The following is a 19,983-nucleotide window of genomic DNA, read 5'->3' as shown; positions in this document are numbered from 1 at the left end:
GCCAATTATACCCTTCCTTACATAAGGAAATCAAAATTGTACGCAGTATTCTGATGTGGTCTCACCAAAGCCCTATACAACTGTGGCAAGACTTTATTATTCTGGTACTCAAATTCTTTTGCAATATAGGCCAACATGCCAATTGCCTATCTAACCGCATGCAGTACCTGCATTCAATGCATTTCTTGTATGAGGGTACCCAAATTGCTGAGTACCAGTTAAAAGCTTCTCACCATTTAAAACCTACTCTGATTTTCTATTCATCCTATTAAAGAGAATAACTTCTAATTTCCATGCATTACACTCTATGTGCCCATTTGCTTAACCTATCTATATCCCTTTGCAACCTGTCTTTCTCACAGCTTACTGTCTAACCAAGCTTTTGATTGTCAGCAAGTTTGGATGAAGGAACTGAGTAATGCCTCCAAGTCATCAATATTGATTGTAAACAGCTGAAGCCTCAGCACTGATCCAGTACCCCACTCTGCACTTAAAATGGCCTGTTTATCTCTACTCTATTTTCTGTCTGTTAACCAATCCCCAATGCTCGTTTTCATGTCGACAGCAGTGTTTCCTGTGGCCTCTTCAGGAAACTAATGCCACCCCCCCCTCTACCGACTAGATAAGCAAAGTAGCAACATAATTGCATCCCAAGTCTGTGCTGAATTCATCAAAAGGCTTAACTGTAGATGGGTGTCCTTACCTGCTGCAAACCTGGCAGAGCTTGAAAACTTTCCAAACCCAATTTCAGAGTATAATAATTTTGTGCACAATATTTTATGCTAATTTTTTATCCCCTCTATTCATTGTTTGCCAATCACGTATGCAGTCTGTCTAGCTTTTGATTTCTCTTCTCTGAAGATACAGAGTCTTGATGGGGCAGGGATCTACTAATGACAGTTATTCTCTGGTATCTCATCCAATCCATGCATCAGCTGGGACAAGGACTGTCAACAGGTTATTCAAAAATGTAGGTATCACATTGATGCCTGGATAATGCCACTGTAGCATGCTTGCCAGCAGAAGGATGAATTTTGGTCAATTCCCATTCTGCAACACAAGTACACTGGGGTTGATTTTTGTACTCTTACTGCTACACTGTTTTAAGATCAGACCAGGCATCACACCTTGGACCACACTGTTCCAGTCAGCTCCACTCTATCAACTGAACCACAGAATCCTTGTTTACATTTTATTTGTATAATAAAGGGTCCACAGTTTGAACTGTGCAGTATGTATGGTTTTACTATCTATTGAGAAATTGACAGCTGTACACATTACAGAAAAAAAAATTAAGCTTAATACACGGAGATTCAACATGGCTCATGGCGTGAAACTGTTTGCAAAACATTTCTTGTGAAAGGTAACATTGTAGACTATTTATTTTAAGCAGTTCAATAAATCTTTCATAAATTAATTACTCTGCCAATTATTCAGACGTGAGCTGGGTCAAAAAATCAGTCTGGAAATATTAAGTTTCTCAACGACAGCGAAAAACAGCAGAATAAGTATCAAAAGCAAAATGTTGCAAATGCTGGAAATTGGAAATAAGGATAAAAAATGCTGGAAATACTCAGGTCAGGCAGAGGGAGAAAGAGAATTAATGTTTCAGGTTATCTTCCTTCCTCACAGTGAGTGGTTAGAGTCTGGGATGTATTACCTGAGTGCGGTGGAGCCAGGTTCAATCGTGGCTTTCAAAATGTAATTGAATAATTATTTGAAGAGAAAAAAATTGCAGGGCTACGTAAAAAAGTCACAGGAGTGGGACTAGCCTAGTTAGGGACCAGGTATTTTTATTCATTCATGGGATATGGATGTCGCTAGTGACGGTGAGCTACCTTCTTGAACTGCCACTGTCCATATGGTACAGGTAAACTCACAGTTAGGGAGGGACTTCCAGGATTTTGACCCAGTGACAGTGAACGAACGGCAATATATTTCCAAGTAAGGATAGCCAGTGGTTTGGAGGGGAAATTTTCAGATGGTGGTATTCCCATGTGTCTGCTGCTCTTGTCCTTCAGATGATAGTGGTCATTAGTTTGAAAGGTGCTGTCTAAGGAGCCTTGGTGAGTTCCTACAATGCACCTTGTAGATGGTACAGACTACTGCCACTGTGCGTTGGTGGTGGAGGGGGTGCCAATCAAGCGGGCTGCGTTGATCTGGCTGGTGTTAAGCTTCTCAAGTGTTGCTGGAGTTGCACTCGTCCAGGAAATTGGGGAGTAATGCATCACACTCCTGACTTGTGCCTTATAGATGGTGAACAGGCTTTGGGGAGTCAGGAGATGAGTTTCTCGGCACAGGATTCCTAGCCTCTAACCTGCTCCTGTAACCACATTATCTATATGGCTAGCCCAATTCAGTTTCTGGTCAATGGTAACCCCTAGGATGTTGATAGTGGGGGATTCAGCAATAGTAATGCCATTGAATGTCAAGGGGCTATAGGAAGATACTCTCATGGTGAAGATCGTCATTGCCTGGCACTTGTGTGGCGTGAATGTTACTTGCAATTTGTCAGCCCAAGCCTGGATATTGTCCAGGTCTTTGCTGCATTTGGATGTATCTGAGTCATCGCGAATGGTGCTGAACATTGTGCAATCAGCAGCGAACATCCCCATTTCTGACCTTATGATGGAAGGTAGATCATTGATAAAGCAGCTGAAGATGGTTGGGCCTAGGACACTACCCTGAAGAACACCTGCAGTGACGTCCTGGAAATGAGGTGATTGACCCCCAACAACCAGAGCCAACTTCCTTTATGCTAGGCATGGCTCCAACCAGCAGAGAATTTTCTCCCCAATTCCCATTAACTCCAGTTTTGTTAGGGCTCCTTGATGCCACACTCAGCCAAATGATGCCTTGGTATCAAGGGCAGTCACTCTCCCCTCACCTCTGGAGTTCAGCTCTTTTGTCCATGTTTGAACCAAGGTTGCAATGAGTTCAGGAGCTCAGTGGTGGAATCCAAACTGAGCATTCGTGAGAAGGTTATTGCTAAGCAAGCGCCGGTAATAGTGTTGATAACCCCTTCCATCATTTTACTGATGATCGAGAGTAGACTGATGGGGCGGTAATTGGCCAGGTTGGATCTGTCCTCCATTTTACGCACAGGACATACCTGGGCAATTTTCCACACTGCTGGATAGATGCCAGTGCTGTAGCTATACTGGAAAAGCTTGGCTAAGTTTGTTGTGGCAAGTTCTGGAGCACTTCATCAGTATAATTGCCGGAATATTGTCAGGGCCCATAGCCTTTGCAATAGCCAGTGGCTTCAGCCGTTTCTTGATATCACGTGGAGTGAATCAGATTGGGTTGGCTGAAGACTAGCGTCTGCGATGTTGGGGGTCTCCAGAGGAGGCCAAGATGGGTCACGCAATCTGCACTTCTGGCTGAATTGTTGCAAAAGCCTCAGCCTTAGCTTTTGTATTTATATGCTGGGCCCCCCATCATTGAGGATGAGGATATTTGTGGAGCCTCCTCCTCCAGTAAGCTGTTTACTTGTCCACCACCATTCATGACTCGATGTGGCAGGACCACAGAGCTTAGATCTGATTCGTTGGTTAACTCTGTCTATCACTTGCTGCTTAGCAAGCTAGTGCTGTATTTTAGCTTCACCAGGTTGACACCTCATTTTTAGGTATACCTGGTGCTGGGTACGCTCCTGCACTCTTCATTGAACCAGAGCTGATCCTCCAGCTTCGTGGTAATGGTGGAGTGGGGGATATGCTGGGCAATGAGGTTAGGGAGTGTTCAATTACAATTCAGCTGCTGCTGATGGCCCACAGGGCCTCATGTTTGCCAAGTCTTGAATTGTAAGGTCCCTTCGAAATCTATCCCACTTAGCATGGTGGTAGTGCCACACAACAGTACGGAAGGTATTCTGAATGTGAAGATGGGACTACGTTTCCACAGGGACTGTGCAGTGGTCACTTCTATCGATACTGTCATGAACAGATACATGTGCTGCAGGCAGGTTGGTTAGGATGAGGTGATGTACCTTTTTCTCCCACCACCTGCTGCAGACCCAGTCTAGCAGCTATGTCCTTTAGGGCTCAGCCAGCTGGATCAGTAGTGGTGCTGCTGAGCCACTCTTTGTGATGGACATTGAAGTCCCCCACCCAGAGTACATTCTGCACTTTTGCCACCCTCAGTGCTTCCTCCAAGTGGTGTTCAACACAGAAGAATACTGATACATCAGCTGAGGCGGGGTGGTAGGTGGTGATCAGCAGAAGGTTTGCTTGTCCATGTTTGACCTGATGCCATGAGACATCATGGGGTCTGGAGTTGATGTTGATGACTCCCAGGGCAACTCCCTCCTGACTATACACCACTGTGCTACCACCTCTGCTGGGTCTGTCCTGCTGGTGAGACAGGACATATCCAGGAATGACGCTGGTGGTGCCTGGGACATTATCTGTAAAGTTTGCTTCCATGAGTATGACTATGTCAGGCTGCTGCTTGATTAGTCTATGGGACAGCTCTCCTAATTTTGGCACAAGCCCCCAGATGTTAGTAAGGAGGACTTTGCAGGGCCGAGTTTGCTGTTATAATTTCTGGTGCCTAAGTCAATGCCGACTGGTCCGTCTGGCTCCATTCCTTATAGACTTTGTGGCGGTTTGATGTAATGGATTGTTTGTAATGGGCCATTTCAGAGGGCATTTAAGAGTCCACCACATTGCTGTGAATCTAGAGTCACATGTAGGTCAAGCCAGATAAGGACTGTAGATTTCCTTCCCTGAAGGGCATTAGTGAAACAGATGGGCTGTTACAACAATCAAAAATGGTTTCATGGTCATTAGATTTTTATTGAATTCAAATTCCACCATGGTGGGATTTAAACCCAGGTCCCCACAGCATTACCCTGGGTCTCTGGATTACTAGTCCAGAGACATCACTACCACGCCACCGCCTCCCCACTAGGTTAGCGGAGTTGCCTGCTGTAAACAACACAAACACAACAGGCCAAATGGCCTTCTATGCTGTAACCATTCTACGACCCATTCTAGAGTGGATTATGTTCAAATGAAAGCAAACTGCAATGGTAAAATCTGAAATGAAAAATTCTGGAAAAAAGATACAGAAAGAGGTGATTCCATAGGAAACTAAGGTTCCTTCATCAGACTTTACACACAAATGTTGACCTAGCTTTCTTTTTCAGGTGTTGAGTGACCTGCTTTGAATCTTTTGTTTTTTAAAACTCTATGCACTGTTGGTTGAGCCATTGTGGCAAGGTAATATGAATGTTTGCCATTATCGCTGGAGAACACAGCCCGACCTAGTCTCGCCCAGAATGCATGAAAATTCAGTAGAAACATGCCACGGTGCTTTAAGCCTTAAAAAATGGAATACATGGCAGCAGTGTCAGAGGTTTGGCAGATTTATAACGAAATGTCAGGATAAAACTTAGGTCATGCAAACTTTCTACATATTATGTTCCCATATTGTTGCTGTGGAAAATGCCAAGCACCTTGTCCACACACAAGACTGTAGCCTGCTCTTGTATATTTCTCAGCAACCCAATTAGGCAGTGTTTTAACTGCCCCATCTCCATCAAGTCTGAAAACGTCATCCTCTCCTGTGTCTTTGAAAATTACAACCCCATCTCCAACCTCCCTTTCCTCTCAAGCCTTTGGATGTATTGCTACCTCGCAAATGCTTACCCATCTTTCCCAGAACTCAATGACTGAATCCCTCCAATCAGGTTTCCAATCCTGCCAGTGTGTCAAAACCACCCTTATCTAAAATCACAAACTCCATAGCCATCGACTCCATCCCTCTCCCTGGCAACTGCTGAGGCTGAACTAGACTGTCTGTAACCTTGGTGTCATATTTGACCACTTATCCACAACATTACAAAGACTGTTTATTTCCACCTCCATGAAATTGCCTGATTCTGCTTCACTCATCTGCTGTTGAAACTCTCATCCATGACTTCGTTACCTCCAGGCTTGATAATTCCACTGCACTCCAGGGTGGCCAACCATGCTCTATCGTCTATAGGTCATTCAAAACTTTGCAGTGTCCAAACTCACATTCACCAATGACTGATCTACGTTGCTAAATCTGGATCCAATGCCTCCATTTTAAAATTCTCATTCTTTAGTAGTACAGAACTTGAGTATTGCTGAAAAGTGAGGCCTGTCTAAGCTCCTCTTCTTGCACTCATCAGGACACGCGCAAGAATACCAATATAAGGGACAAAAACAACAATTTATACTGCGAGAAGAGAATGCTGATTGGTTGGCAAGTGCCATTGACATGGATCACTGATGGTACTGACAGTTAACTGCCAAGCATTGTTTGAAATTTAAACCAGGTAGCTTGACCCTGATTGGTCAAGGCATTGCCTGAGGTCTGAGTCAGCAAATGGCTGTCACTTATTTTGTTCAGTTGAAACAGACGCAAGGTATGTACATGTTCTGTCTGCAAAGAACAGGGCACTGTGTATTAATATATGTAGCTACCAGTACATGGAAATGCGCCATACTATGAGCCCAACTGACATTCTTAAATTGTCAGCGTAATTCTTAGTACATTGAGGATTATTTAGCAAATGTTGTACAATCGTGGAATCACATCTAACGTTGGACACTGTGTTTTGAGTTTTGCAAGCACAGGCTGGTTGCGTACATCTTGTACCCTGCCTGTTATTAATGGCAGCTGGAACATGCTGTTTGATACTATCCACCAGTCTTTGGGACATACGGCCTACATACCTAGCATCACACTAGCACTGAAATTCATGTACTAAATTACTTATTTGTGAGATAGGCAGAACGTCCTTTTGGCTTGACGGCAGCATCCTGTTGGTGGCGAATACCACTCATGTTGCTACTGCATAGTAGCAGCGTGAAACAGCTAGCTTCACCTGTAGCTCAAATTTTTGAGATACCTTGCCCTTCCAGGGTAATCTGAGTTGACTGGGCACCTCTCAGGGCCCAAAAGTGACAGCCTTAGGCCCATTCATGAGTTTGCGTGAAATACAGCGCAAAATGATCAATCAAGATAGCCATTATCCTGCAGGATGTCTTTGATGAGCCCTATTTCAGCATCAAGCTTGCATGGTGAGCAAATGGCTCAGGCCCAATTTACAAGGTTGCCAATAAGATCAATTTTATAGTGTGTGGAACTATAAGAATCCCAACACATATAATGACAAGTGAAGGTAGGCTTGGCGTCGATTGTGATGCAAAATCCCCTGGTAGATTTCTCAACTAGTACGTCAAATGAACTCCCCTTCCTTAACTGCTCCATTTCACAGGTGAATTTAAGCACAGGATGGAGCTTATTACGACATGTAAAGAAATTGTTACATGCAGCTGCAGATTTAAATATAACAAATGTTTCACCCACATATTGGAAATATGAGAGGGGTAAGAGGTTAGCTGAATTTTCTTCTTAAACCGCTGATTTTTCCCTTTAACACACTCCTTAAAACCCCAGTCTTCACCCGTTCGTCTGCCTTAATATCTCATGTTCCGCAATGTCAAAGTTTGTTTGACAGTAACTCCTGCGTAGAGCATTGGGACATATTACATTAAAGACACTACATAAATGCCAGTTTAGGTTAGCTTAGGTTTAAAGGGTTAGCAACAGAGTTCCTACTTTTATACTTGCCAGGGAAGATACAGACAATTACCTAAAAGGGAAGTAACCAATTACCAAAAAATAAGAATTCCTTTCAAATCTACAACTCAAATTTTGGCACATCATTGGCCATGCTGAAACAGACGGAAAGTTCTGAGAAAGAAAAAGCACTGGAAGATGTTGTTACTAAAACTGCATTCTGGTCAGTGACCCAAGTAGTCTTTCAAATACCTCATTGTGTTCCAATGAATTGTTCAATATATACGTATACAATAGCATTTGTATAGCACCTTACCACACTGGAATGTCTTAGTGCTTTGCAAAATTAACTGCTCTGAACTTGCATGACTCTTGTGCAGCCAAACACAACAGCCATTCTGTGGTAGCAAAATTTCCAGAAACAACAACCAGATGAATACTCATAGTAGAAATCCCAGTTCATCTTGAAACAATGCACAGGACAGTGTTTCTGAAACTTATTTGGTTGAAGACCCTTTTTCAAATGAATTAGTAATCATGGACAACGCCTGCCCATCTATAATTATACCATAAGCTCCTTGCATATTTATATTTCTGAATGTAAAGTTTAGCAATGTCTTGATAAAGGGACATGCATGAAATTTCAACAGGGCTGTCCAAAAGAGAGAATACTGATGTAGCACTGAGAAAAATCTTCATCTTCCCTTCAGCAGAAAGGTAACCCTACAGGTTCAACAACATGCCTGTTCAATGCTGCACCGCATGACAGCTTTCTGCTCTGCCATGAGTGGTATTGGGCTTGGTCATTTCAGTTGGGAGTTTTAGGTGCAATCCTGTGTCTCTCACCTACCAACAGAATATTTCAGGATTTTTTTTCCTCTGCTGTTCACAGACCCATCTATGCTGGGACATTGCTGACATGCTGCCTAGTGGGTAGCATTTCTGCTATTGGAACACCATCAGTAACTGTAATCACAACTTCAGTCTGGGCCTAGTCACAGGCTCAGTTGCCATACTCAGAAAATGAAACTTGGCTTGATTGTCATTCCAGGCTCCTAGACAAGGCTGACATTATGGCTCTTTCCTATCCTCCAGCAATAGAAATCCATTTCCAATGTTTCTAGGCCTCGTCTCCTTTCTCAGGATTCTCAGGCAGTTCGAGGCTACACTAATTCAGTTACGCCCATTTCCAGAGCCACCTCAACCCCAGTGCTCACTCAGCAATCACTTACCAGGCCCCCACAAGGCCTGACATCAAAATCCCATGTGTGCAAGCTCCCAGCTGTGCTGCTCGAGTGGATGAAGGAAATCATCATAATAGCCAACAGCATATGCCCAACAACAATGGGTCCCATTCACATTACATTGTAGACCCCCACCCCCAAATTAAACAATGGATCAGGCAGACAAATTGCTTCATACACAGGATGGTACCTCTAATGACAACACCACCCAACCACTCCATAGTGGAGTGTCAATTTGGTATTAAATCAGTACACCAAGAAAGGGAGGAGGGTGTATGTGCATCATTCACATAAATCAAGCGGAATGGTCTTGGAAAATTCGATGTTTGCAAGCAAACAAAAGGGGGGAAAAAGACGAAAGTGCATTCATTAACATTTCTCAGTTGGATAAGCCTTAATGGCATTGGATTCATGGAATAAGTGTAGAAAGGACAACCGTAAAGACCTACAACAATTCACTCTCAATCATTTCAGAGAAGTTGCCAAATGTGAAAGAGATAACGGTTGTAGATTTCAACAAGATCATGCTCTTACCTGGCATTGTCTACCAGCTCTGCCAAAGCGCCAAAAAGAAACTCATGAGTGGTTCTGAAATTTAAAACAAGGAAATTGTTTTAAAAACATACTTTCACTTAAGTCTTGCTGTAAGAATTTCAGTTAAGCTTGGCTGCACACAAGAAAAATTTCACAGTGTTCTAATACCAGATAATAGTCAAGTAGAACGATAAACGGGTGGCGTTTTCACATTATACACAGCAATACAACTACGGATTTTTCTTTCAAATTTAGGTTGCGACTGGAAATACTTTCTAAATTATGTAATTGTGCATCAAGTGCCTTATTACATCTCTTTGAAATATCTCAAGTCCATATTAGTTTGAAAGCACAATGATCATCACTGTTAAAAACAAAAAACTGGATGCTGGAAATCCAAAACAAAAACAGAATTACCTGGAAAAACTCAGCAGGTCTGGCAGCATCGGCGGAGAAGAAGAGTTGATGTTTCGAGTCCTCATGACCCTTCAACAGAACTGATTGAATATTAGGAAAGGGGTGAAATATAAGCTGGTTTAAGGTGGGTGGGGGGTGTGGTTGTATGGACAAGCAAGCAGTGATAGGAGCAGATAATCAAAGGATGTCACAGACAAAGGAACAAACAAGTGTTGAAGGTGGTGATATTATCTAAATGAATGTGCTAATTAAGAATGGATGGCAGGGCACTCAAGGTACAGCTCTAGTGGGGGTGGGGTGGAAAGAGTAGCAAGGCATACAAGGTTTAAAAGTAATGGAAATAGGTGGGAAAAGAAAAATCTATATATTTTATTGGCAAAAACAAAAGGGGGGAAGAAATGGAAAGGGAGTGGGGATAGAGGAGGGAGTTCAAGATCTAAAGTTGTTGAATTCAATATTCAGTCCGGAAGGCTGTAAAGTGCCTAGTCGGAAGATGAGGTGCTGCTCCTCCAGTTTGCGTTGGGCTTCACTGGAACAATGCATCAAGCCAAGGACAGACATGTGGGCAAGAAAGCAGGGTGGAGTGTTAAAATGGCAAGCAACAGGGAGGTTTAGGTCTTTCTTGCGGACAGACTGCAGGGGTTCTGCAAAGCGGTCGCCCAGTTTATGTTTGGTCTCTCCAATGTAGAGGAGACCACATTGGGAGCAACGAATGCAGTGGACTAAGTTGGGGGAAATGCAAGTGAAATGCTGCTTCACTTGAAAGGAGTGTTTGGGCCCTTGGACGGTGAGGAAAGAGGAAGTGAAGGGGCAGGTGTTGCATCTTTTGCGTGGGCATAGGGAGGTGCCATAGGTAGGGGTTGAGGAGTAGGGGGTGATGGAAGAGTGGACCAGGGTGTCCCGGAGGGAACGATCCCTACGGAATGCCGCCGGGGAGGTGAAGGGAAGATGTGTTTGGTGGTGGCATCACGCTGCAATTGGCGGAAATGGCGGAGGATGATCCTTTGAATGCGGAGGCTAGTGAGGTGATAAGTGAGGACAAGGGGGACCCTATCATGTTTCTGGGAGGGAGGAGAAGGCGTGAGGGCGGATGCACGGGAGATGGGCCGGACACGGTTGAGGGCCCTGTCAACGACCGTGGGTGGAAAACCTCGGTTAAGGAAGAAGGAGGACATGTCAGAGGATCTATTTTTGAAGGTAGCATCATCAGAACAGATGCAACGGAGGCGAAGGAACTGAGAGAATGGGATGGTGTCCTTACAGGAAGCAGGGTATGAGGAGCTGTAGTTGAGAGTTGTGGGAGCCGGTAGGCTTGTAATGGGTATTGGTGGACAGTCTATCACCAGAAATTGAGACAGAGAGGTCAAGGAAGGGAAGTGTCAGAGATGGACCATGTGAAAATGATGGAGGGGTGGAGATTGGAAGCAAAATTAATAAATTTTTCCAAGTCCCGACAAGAGCATGAAGCAGCACCGAAGTAATCATCGATGTACTGGAGAAAGAGTTGTGGGAGGGGGCCGGAATAGGACTAGAACAAGGAATGTTCCACATACCCCATAAAGAGACAGGCATAGCTGGGGCCCATGCTGGCACCCATAGCCACACCTTTTATTTGAAGCAAGTGAGAAGAGTTAAAGGAGAAATTGTTCAGTGTGAGAACAAGTTCAGCCTGACGGAGGAGAGTAGTGGTGGATGGGGATTGTTCGGGCCTCTGTTCCGCCAACTCCAGCATGATGCCACCACCAAACACATCTTCCCTTCACCCCCACCCCCCACCACCGGCGGCATTCCATAGGGCGCGTTCCCTCCGGGACACCCTGGTCCACTACTTCATCACCCCCTACCTATGGCACCTCACCATGCCCACGCAAAAAATGCAACACCTGCCCCTTCAATTCCTCTCTCCTGACCTTCCAAGAGCCCAAACACTCCTTTCAAGTGAAGCAGCATTTCACTTGCATTTCCCCCAACTTAGTCTACTGCATTCGTTGCTCCCAATGCAGTCTCCTCTACATTGGAGAGACCAAACATAAACTGGGCGACCGCTTTGCAGAACACCTGCGGTCTGTCCGCAAGAAAGACCCAAATCTCCCTGTTGCTTGCCATTTTAACACTCCACCCTGCTCTCTTGCCGACATGTCTGTCCTTGGCTTGATGCATTGTTCCAGTGAAGCCCAACGCAAACTGGAGGAAAAGCACCTCATCTTCCGACTAGGCACTTTACAGCCTTCCGGACTGAAATGGAATTCAACAACTTTAGATCTTGAACTCCCTCCTCTATCCTCACCCCCTTTCTGTTTCTTCCCCCTTCCTTTTGTTTTTTCCAATAATTTATATAGATTTTTCTTTTCCCACCTATTTCCATTACTTTTAAACCTTGTATGCCTTGCTACTCTTTCCACCCCACCCCCACTAGAGCTGTACCTTGAGTGCCCTGCCATCCATTCTTAATTAGCACATTCGTTTAGATAATACCACCACCTTCAACACTTCTTTGTTCCTTTGTCTGTGACATCTTTTGATTATCTGCTCCTATCACTGCTTGCTTGTCCCTACAAACACAACCCCCCACCCCCACTTAAACCAGCTTATATTTCACCCCTTTCCTAATATTCAATCAGTTCTGTTGAAGGGTCATGAGGACTCGAAACGTCAACTCTTTTCTTCTCTATCATTACTGTTAAGTTGGCCAACGCAGTAGCACACAGCAGAATCCCACATTTGGGAACTTAGTGAAGTATTAGTAGTCTGTCACAAGTATTAGGTCTGTCACGTGTGCTGGGAATCTCTTGAAGTGATAAATTAAAATTACCATATTAAATATGCATCAAGTATTTGCTCTAAATTCTTGACACTATTATACAAATGAGTCATTTGATTTATAGCCAAAATTATTTTTGAAACTTTTTTCAGCACCTGCAATCCTCATGAAAATTTCACTACAAATGCATACTGGGAAACCTTGGCTATTACCATGATGGAGCAAAATAACAATCAGCAGCTGCAGCAAGCCACTAGGCACTGAACTAAGAGGCCAAAGTTAGATATGTGGCTGTAATCCTCTGCATTAACTCGCCGTTGTGTGCCTTCTACAAATTCAAATCATAATGTTCAGTCAAATCATAATCTTCAGTTATGTAATGTCCATGAGGAGAGTGAGCAGTAAACCTAAATCAGGTATGTGTCTGTTTCATAACAATTAAGGTTGAATAACTTCTGTTGTAGCTAGCTGTCAGCACTGAATAAAGATCAGAGAATAATTTAGTGATAGACGCACATGCACATAATTTGTCGGAAGGGGTTTATAAAATCCCTACAAAGAAATTCTGTGCAGGTCATTGGGCCAGTACCTTTGCAACAGTTGCTGACTGGTTGCACAGGATCAACTTGGGCACTCAGAGGAAGAAAAAAGAAAATCAAGTCAGGTTATAGTCATGCAAGAGTGAAACCCAAAATGAAGTAACTTATTAAGACACTTTGAAATATTAACTTATGCAGCAGGTTGCCATCATGCACATGATATGAGCTTACAGCTCAAAAAAAAATTCAAAGAGACCCAAGTGACAGGGTGCTGGTATGCATTTCTAGGAAGGTAGATTTACAGAGGAAACAGCAGAATCCCTTTCTATGCCTTTATTTCCCCTGCAGAAGTATAATACATTCCTTCTCCCCACACCAAAAAATAAAATGCGTTGTTACAAACTAGACAAGTGTTGTCAGAAGGTCATTCAGCACACCAACAATAATGCCTTTTAGGCATTTTTTTTTCACTTTTGTTAATGCGCTTTAATGCTATGGCACAATTCTTGAGAAATACTCAATCCCTCGAACTGTTCCAATCATTTGTAACAGATCTGTAACCAGCAGCACACCATTCTAGCGTTACATAGATCCCTTCAGGTACAACCCAACTTTGGACTGATAGAAGCTCTGATAGAAGCTATAATCCTACTGCTGAGTGTTTATCTAAAATTTAAATAGGCACAGCACAAACATTTTAAAATGTGCACCATTCCATTTTCCTAAATCCCAGTGACATCACTGCTCCCAGCACCACTTAAACAGACATTGCAACAGCTGTAAAATTTTACTATTGGAAACCTTTAGGATATTTTTCTTTTGCAAGCTGCCAAATGCAGGGCTACACAACACTTTACAAATTGAGAACCCTGTAGCAGCAATGAAGATGTTAAATGTTCATAAACCCCTGGGATTCCTTCTCAAAGCCAGTCTGCAGTTTCCCCATTAAATTGTTCTGCTCCAGTGAAATCAGATTCCCACATCACCAAATGCCCCATGTTATGCAAAAGTTGAGGCTGCACTTTTTCCATCAATGGCAAAGGTTAGTGTACAAATAAAAGACTGGATCTATATTAAGGGGAATATTAAAGCCCAGCAAATCTATTACATCTGAACACACATTTTCCCCTCAATAATGAACTTGCACCTCAAAATATTTAAGTATGCAGCAAAAAATTTTAAAAAGTGATTTAATCAAGGTGTGATACCTTTGAAATATAAAAACTCTCACAAAAATAAAGGCTAGGTTGCAAAGTCTTCATAAAAACAGTGCAGGAAGATCCTGAGTTTAATTGTGGACTTGTCCTCAGTATTCCTGACATTGGATAAGGGAGCTAAGGGGGGAAAATAGGATGCCCACACCTATCACTATCCAGTGACCATGGCTAGAAGGCGCAAGTGAGTGCACATCAGTTTAGAACATGGTCAGATGCAAAGTTGATGTCCATAGCTATTTGGTCCGTCAGTACTTACAGTCTGTATCTCTACATTCATCTGGTTGCTTTACAAAAGGTCCATGGGTGCCAGGCTTGCCCATGGTCCTTATCGACTACTTGCCCCCTTTTAACGACATAAAGACAATGCAAGACATTTGCAATGTGCAGACATTGCCCTATGCATTGTACAGTGGTAACATTGGAAATGAGTGTGGAGGAAGAATCAGTTCTAAGAGACAGTGAAAATTATTTAAAAGTATAAACAAGACAAGTCACACATGGAAGCATTATTTCATATATTTGACATCGCTGAATAGTCAAGTCACAATTGCCCACTAGCTATGAACAGCAGCAGCATTACTACTTTATGATTATCAAGTTATAGTCACTAGGTCTTTGCAACCTATGAACCAGGGTTTGAAACTGCCAAAATTGTGCACATGACTTTATTGCCTTTATATAATTTTATTTCTAAATAGAAAATTTTCTTTTTACACCTGACTGAGAGGCATTTTTATAAATTACTTTCCAATATTCTGGCTGTGTTGGTATAACTTCATTTGGAAGCATGGTTTTAATTTTAACAAGAAGAGGTTTTTAATATGCTGGGGCTCCCAGTCCAGGAGTAACTGTGTTTTGGATTGTGGAAAATGCTCTCCATCTTACAAAACTGCAGATAACAACAGCCCAATTTTGGCAGCATGTTATAATGTATTTGACGTGCCATTGCAGGTGCACTACGGAGGTTTGTTTTCGAGCCCAAGGAGATGATGCCATTTCAAACAGAAGGCTCACCCACCCACCTTCTCAAGGGCATTTAGGAATGGGCCAGACCTGCCAGTGACACCCACATTCAGTGAATGATTAAAAACAGAAAATGCTGCCACTCCATTTTGATGGGCATGTGCTTGCTGAGCTCGTGCCACCAATGCAGATCAGTTTTCCCCATTCAAAGTCTACACTGATCTGCACCAGCTATAAAGAAAGGGAAACAACCAAAGATAAAGTCAACATTCATGATTTTCAAAAAAAATTGTGCAATTATCTGTCTGTTCAGAGCCAAGATACAGTAGACAGGAAAGTCCTGTTTCCCCCGGGCAGAGAGGTCAATTACCAGGCAGCACAGATTTAAGATGATTGGTAGAAGGATTAAAGGAAAAACTTCTTCACCCAGAGGGTGGTGGAAACAGAAACCCTCAATTCATTTAAAAGGTACCTGGATCTGGACCTGAAGTGCTGTAACCTGCGAGCAGGATTAGAATGGGCGGCTAGTTTTATTTTTTCTTCTTCGGCTGGCACAGACAAGATGGGCTGAATGGCCTCTTTCTGTTCTGCAACTTTTTATGGTTATAGGGCTCTGATTATAATTCCTCAATTCAATGTACAGATTCCACTATACTGGGACCTCCAACATATTAAGGACCTCTTCAAAAGAAGATATCTTTGACAAAAATAAAAACCACAATGACAGTTGAAATTATACCAATACAACCAGAATATTGCAAAGCAATTGATAAAAATGCCTCAGGCTGGTCGAATAACAGCACTTTCCATATGGAAATAAAATGATATTAATTAAAGACAATAAAGTCACATACATAGTTGTGACAGTTGCAAACCGAGATTGCAAAGACCTCCATTAACGCTGGTTAGGCCACAACTGGAGTACTGCGTGTAGTTCTGGTCACCACATTATAGGAAGGGTATGATTGCACTGGAGAGGGTGCAGAGGAGATTTACTAGGATGCTGCCTGGGCTGAAAATTGTTTTCCTTGGAGCAACCAAGGTTGAGAGGGTACCAGATAGAGGTGTATAAGATTATATGAGGCACAGATAGGGTGGACAGGAAGGCACTTTTTCCATTAGTAGAGGGGTCAGTAACCAGGGGGCATAGATTTAAGCTAAGAGGTAGAAGGCTAAGTGGGGAGTCAAGGAGAATTTTTTTCACCCAGGGGGTGGTGGGAGTCTGGAACTCACTGCCTGAAAGGGTGGTTGGGTCAGAAACTCTTGTAACATTTAAGAAATACTTAGATATTCACTTGCATTGCCGTAGCCTCCAGGGCTATGGGCCAACCACTGAAAAATGGAATTAATGTAGTCAGATCTTTGTTGACCGGTGTGGACATGATGGATCGAATAGCCTCCTTCTGTGCTGTAAACGTTTGAGTCTATTAAGACAAGTTACGTTGTGGTTTATATGGTGAATACAACACAACATTGTAAACAAATCATTAAAAATAGACAATGCTTAGTACAATTAATCAACCTATTTCAAAAGGATGCTATTAATGCAATTTGTGTATTCAAATTAACAAAAGCAAGATAACCCACACATAATGCATTGGAGCCATTTTGCTTCACAAGTAATTATATCACTTCAAGTGCACTTCCTCTGTAAAGTTACAGCTCAGCCAGTCTCAATAGAAAGGCTATAGAACCTAAGGAGGATTCCAGATATGAAGGTGCAGTGTAGGAAGAGAAACAATTACATATAGATGTTCTAGATGCAATCAAATAGGTGCATGTGAACCAAGCAAGGGCAGTCTGGTGGAGCTGGACAATAGAGGGGAAACATGGTGGATGGTACAATGGGAAAAGGTATAGTGGCCTTGTGGTCATGGTATCATGCTAGGAATCCAGAAATCATAATTTCAAATCTCACCAAGGTAAGTTAAGAAACTAAACTCAATTAACCTGTTAAATGGGCTTGCACCAAAAAAAAATTGAAGAAGTTTGCAATAATCCAATTAATTTTTGTCCTTCCACGACAGAAACTTTCCATCCCTACCCAATCTGGCCTAAAATGTAACTGTTGCCTCAAAATATGGAGCTAACTAAATGAAGTGGCCCCAGCAACTTCTCAGGAGCAACTAGGAATGAATAATAAACACAACGTTGTCAGTGTCACCAGTACACCAAAGGCAAGAAGGGATAATGCACACCACAGTCACTTTGGTGCTGTGGGAGTGATGGAAGCCTGACTGGAAGGATTCCGAGCCAAAGAGATGAACGCAAACCTAAGAGGTGACAACTGGGACACTCAGTACTCCTTCCCAAAAAAGAGTTAGTATCCAGTTGCTGAATCTTCAGTAAATGCCAAAATATAAATATCAATGTTCTGGAAAGCAACAATTGCTGTAAACCTAGCATTTCAACATTAAAGGCAACTTATTCTTTCCCAAGTAGCAAGAGCATTTAATACTACAATAAAACCATGCAAAACATTTTTTTTTCCAAAACAGACACATCCTTCCTTTTGCCAAATGCTGGCATGCTCATGAAACTTGTACCTTTCAGAACACTAATGCATTTGATACCAGGCCTTCCAACAGAATATATTCAATTCACATCATCAGTGACTCCTGACACTCTATTTCAGGCAGCTCAATCACCATCTCCAAATGATTCCCCCATATTCTGTGCAATGCCTCAAGTGGATTCCCTTCTCTTCACCTTCAATGCATTTATCTTTGCCCTTAAAAAGATTTTTTTCATTGGTTATTCGACATTTGGTTATGTTCCACAAAGCTTCAGTCTACAAGATAAAATCCAGCTTCTTTGTCTTGAGGATCCAGTAGATTCAGCTCTACTATCCAGCTTAATATTCAACAGAATTTACTAATAGTTCTACTCCCCGTTCACCTGGTAACAGAACAAATTAGTTGGCAAAAGTCTGAATTCTGCAATAAAAATTAATGGACTACCAACATAATAGAAATTAAAAAGGTACTTATTGTACCTTATTACACATATGAATATGTTAGAAACAAACTGCTGACAAAAAGTTCAAGGCAGAAGCTTCTTCAATGTGAGATCAAAGTCCAATGAATGTGTCTTGGCACAAAGAAACTCTTCCTTATGTAATGAATCAGTTATTCTCCTACCATAAATGGTCTACTATCAGCATTTACTGGTATCTATCAGAAAACAAGTGTTAACCTCAAGTTTTACAAAGATACAAGGATCTACTTGAATTACAAATATTCGTTATCTCTTGACATGAATCCATCAATCTCAACTTTTCTCCCCATAACTCTGATCAATGAAGCACCACTAGTGACAACTCTATGTACCCTTGTTCCTGCAAACATATACTTTATTACCTGCAGTTCATCAGGTATCCTCACAATGGAAATAGCTTGATAAGAAATTGTTCTGCTCAAGCAGGGAGAAGAGCTATAGGGTAAATGATCAGGAATGATGTAATAAAGGCTTATAACTTAGTCACTCAACAATCACCTCTCCTGGATGGTCTAATCTCTTAGGACAATTACAGGGGCCTCTTGTGTAAAGAAAAATTGGTTTAGGATGGCTGGCACCAATTTTTAATTAGCCTCCAAAGCAAGTAATAGATGGAATAATCTTAACCCAGAGGGGCTTCAGTAGTTCTCATATCAATGTAGAGTTCCGTAAAATTGCCATCTTTATGATTCACCAGCATTTTCAAAATTATGTTTCTTTACCCAACTCAAAACATGTTTGAACCTCAAAATTCATCCCCTTACATTTTAAAACATATCCTAAATTTGAATGCCTACCTTGAAGAAGTATTGCTTCTCTCTGTGACCTCCATCCAGCTCTACTTGCCCCGCCCCCCACCCCCATAAACCAGCTTATATTTCACCTCTCTTCTATTTTTCCTTAGTTCTGTTGAAGTCGTGCGGACTTGAAACATTAACTGTGATCCTCTCCGCAGATGCTGTCAGACCAGCTGAATTTTTCCAGGTATTTTTATTTTTGTCCTAAATTTGACAGTTGCATATTAGGTCTGTACATGGCAGCAGATGTAACTATGAATACAGCAGTTGGTGTGATTTGATTCATCCATGACCTGTGGAACCAGTTCCTTGAAGTCCAATAAAGACTGTCTCAAACAAAATGAGTACTTTCCTATTGCATCTGTTAATACGATTTATGGGGGGACATTGGGGGAGGCGCAGGCACAAGGGGAGAGAAGTGATGGTGACGATTGGGGGAGTCTAGTACCAAACAAAAGATCAAGAAGTTTCCATATCCACTTTCTAGGCTGTGCTTAGTAACCCCAGTGCCTTCAGATTAGGGGTAAAAATACTTCCAGCTATTCAGTGACTCTTTGGAAAGTGCACTTAACATCTGGCAAAGACAGGACCCAATACCTTGATGCCCTCTACAGAGTGATATTTCAGGTAAAACTAGGAATGAGAGGCTGTTCTATGAAAAGATGCTAACTAAACTGGGTCTATATTCTCTGGAGTTAAGAAGAATGAGAGGTGATCTCAATGAAACAGAATCTCAGAGTGCAGAAGTGGCTCTTCGGCCCATCGAGTCTGCACCAACACGTGAGAAACACCTGACCTACCTACCTAATCCCATTTACCAGCACTTGGCCCATAGTCTTGAATGTTATGACGTGCCAAATGCTCATCCAGGTGCTTTTTAAAGGATGTGAGGCAACCGACCTCCACCACCCTCCCAGACAGTGCATTCCAGACCATCACCGCCCTCTGGGTAAA

General features: G+C 42.4%; 1 protein-coding gene across 1 annotated transcript in view; it reads right to left on the bottom strand.

The window, feature by feature from the left end:
- morc2 (MORC family CW-type zinc finger 2) overlaps positions 1-19,983 on the bottom strand; it is an 87,612-nt gene that overhangs the window by 63,962 nt on the left and 3,667 nt on the right. Inside the window, exon 2 of the mRNA XM_041202905.1 lies at positions 9,339-9,392. Coding sequence (XP_041058839.1) covers positions 9,339-9,392 — 54 coding nt within the window. The remainder of the gene's footprint in view (positions 1-9,338; positions 9,393-19,983) is intronic.

The sequence above is a fragment of the Carcharodon carcharias genome, chromosome 13, assembly GCF_017639515.1.
Source record: "Carcharodon carcharias isolate sCarCar2 chromosome 13, sCarCar2.pri, whole genome shotgun sequence".
Classification (NCBI taxonomy): domain Eukaryota; kingdom Metazoa; phylum Chordata; class Chondrichthyes; order Lamniformes; family Lamnidae; genus Carcharodon; species Carcharodon carcharias.
This window is presented reverse-complemented; position numbering and strand designations above follow the sequence as displayed.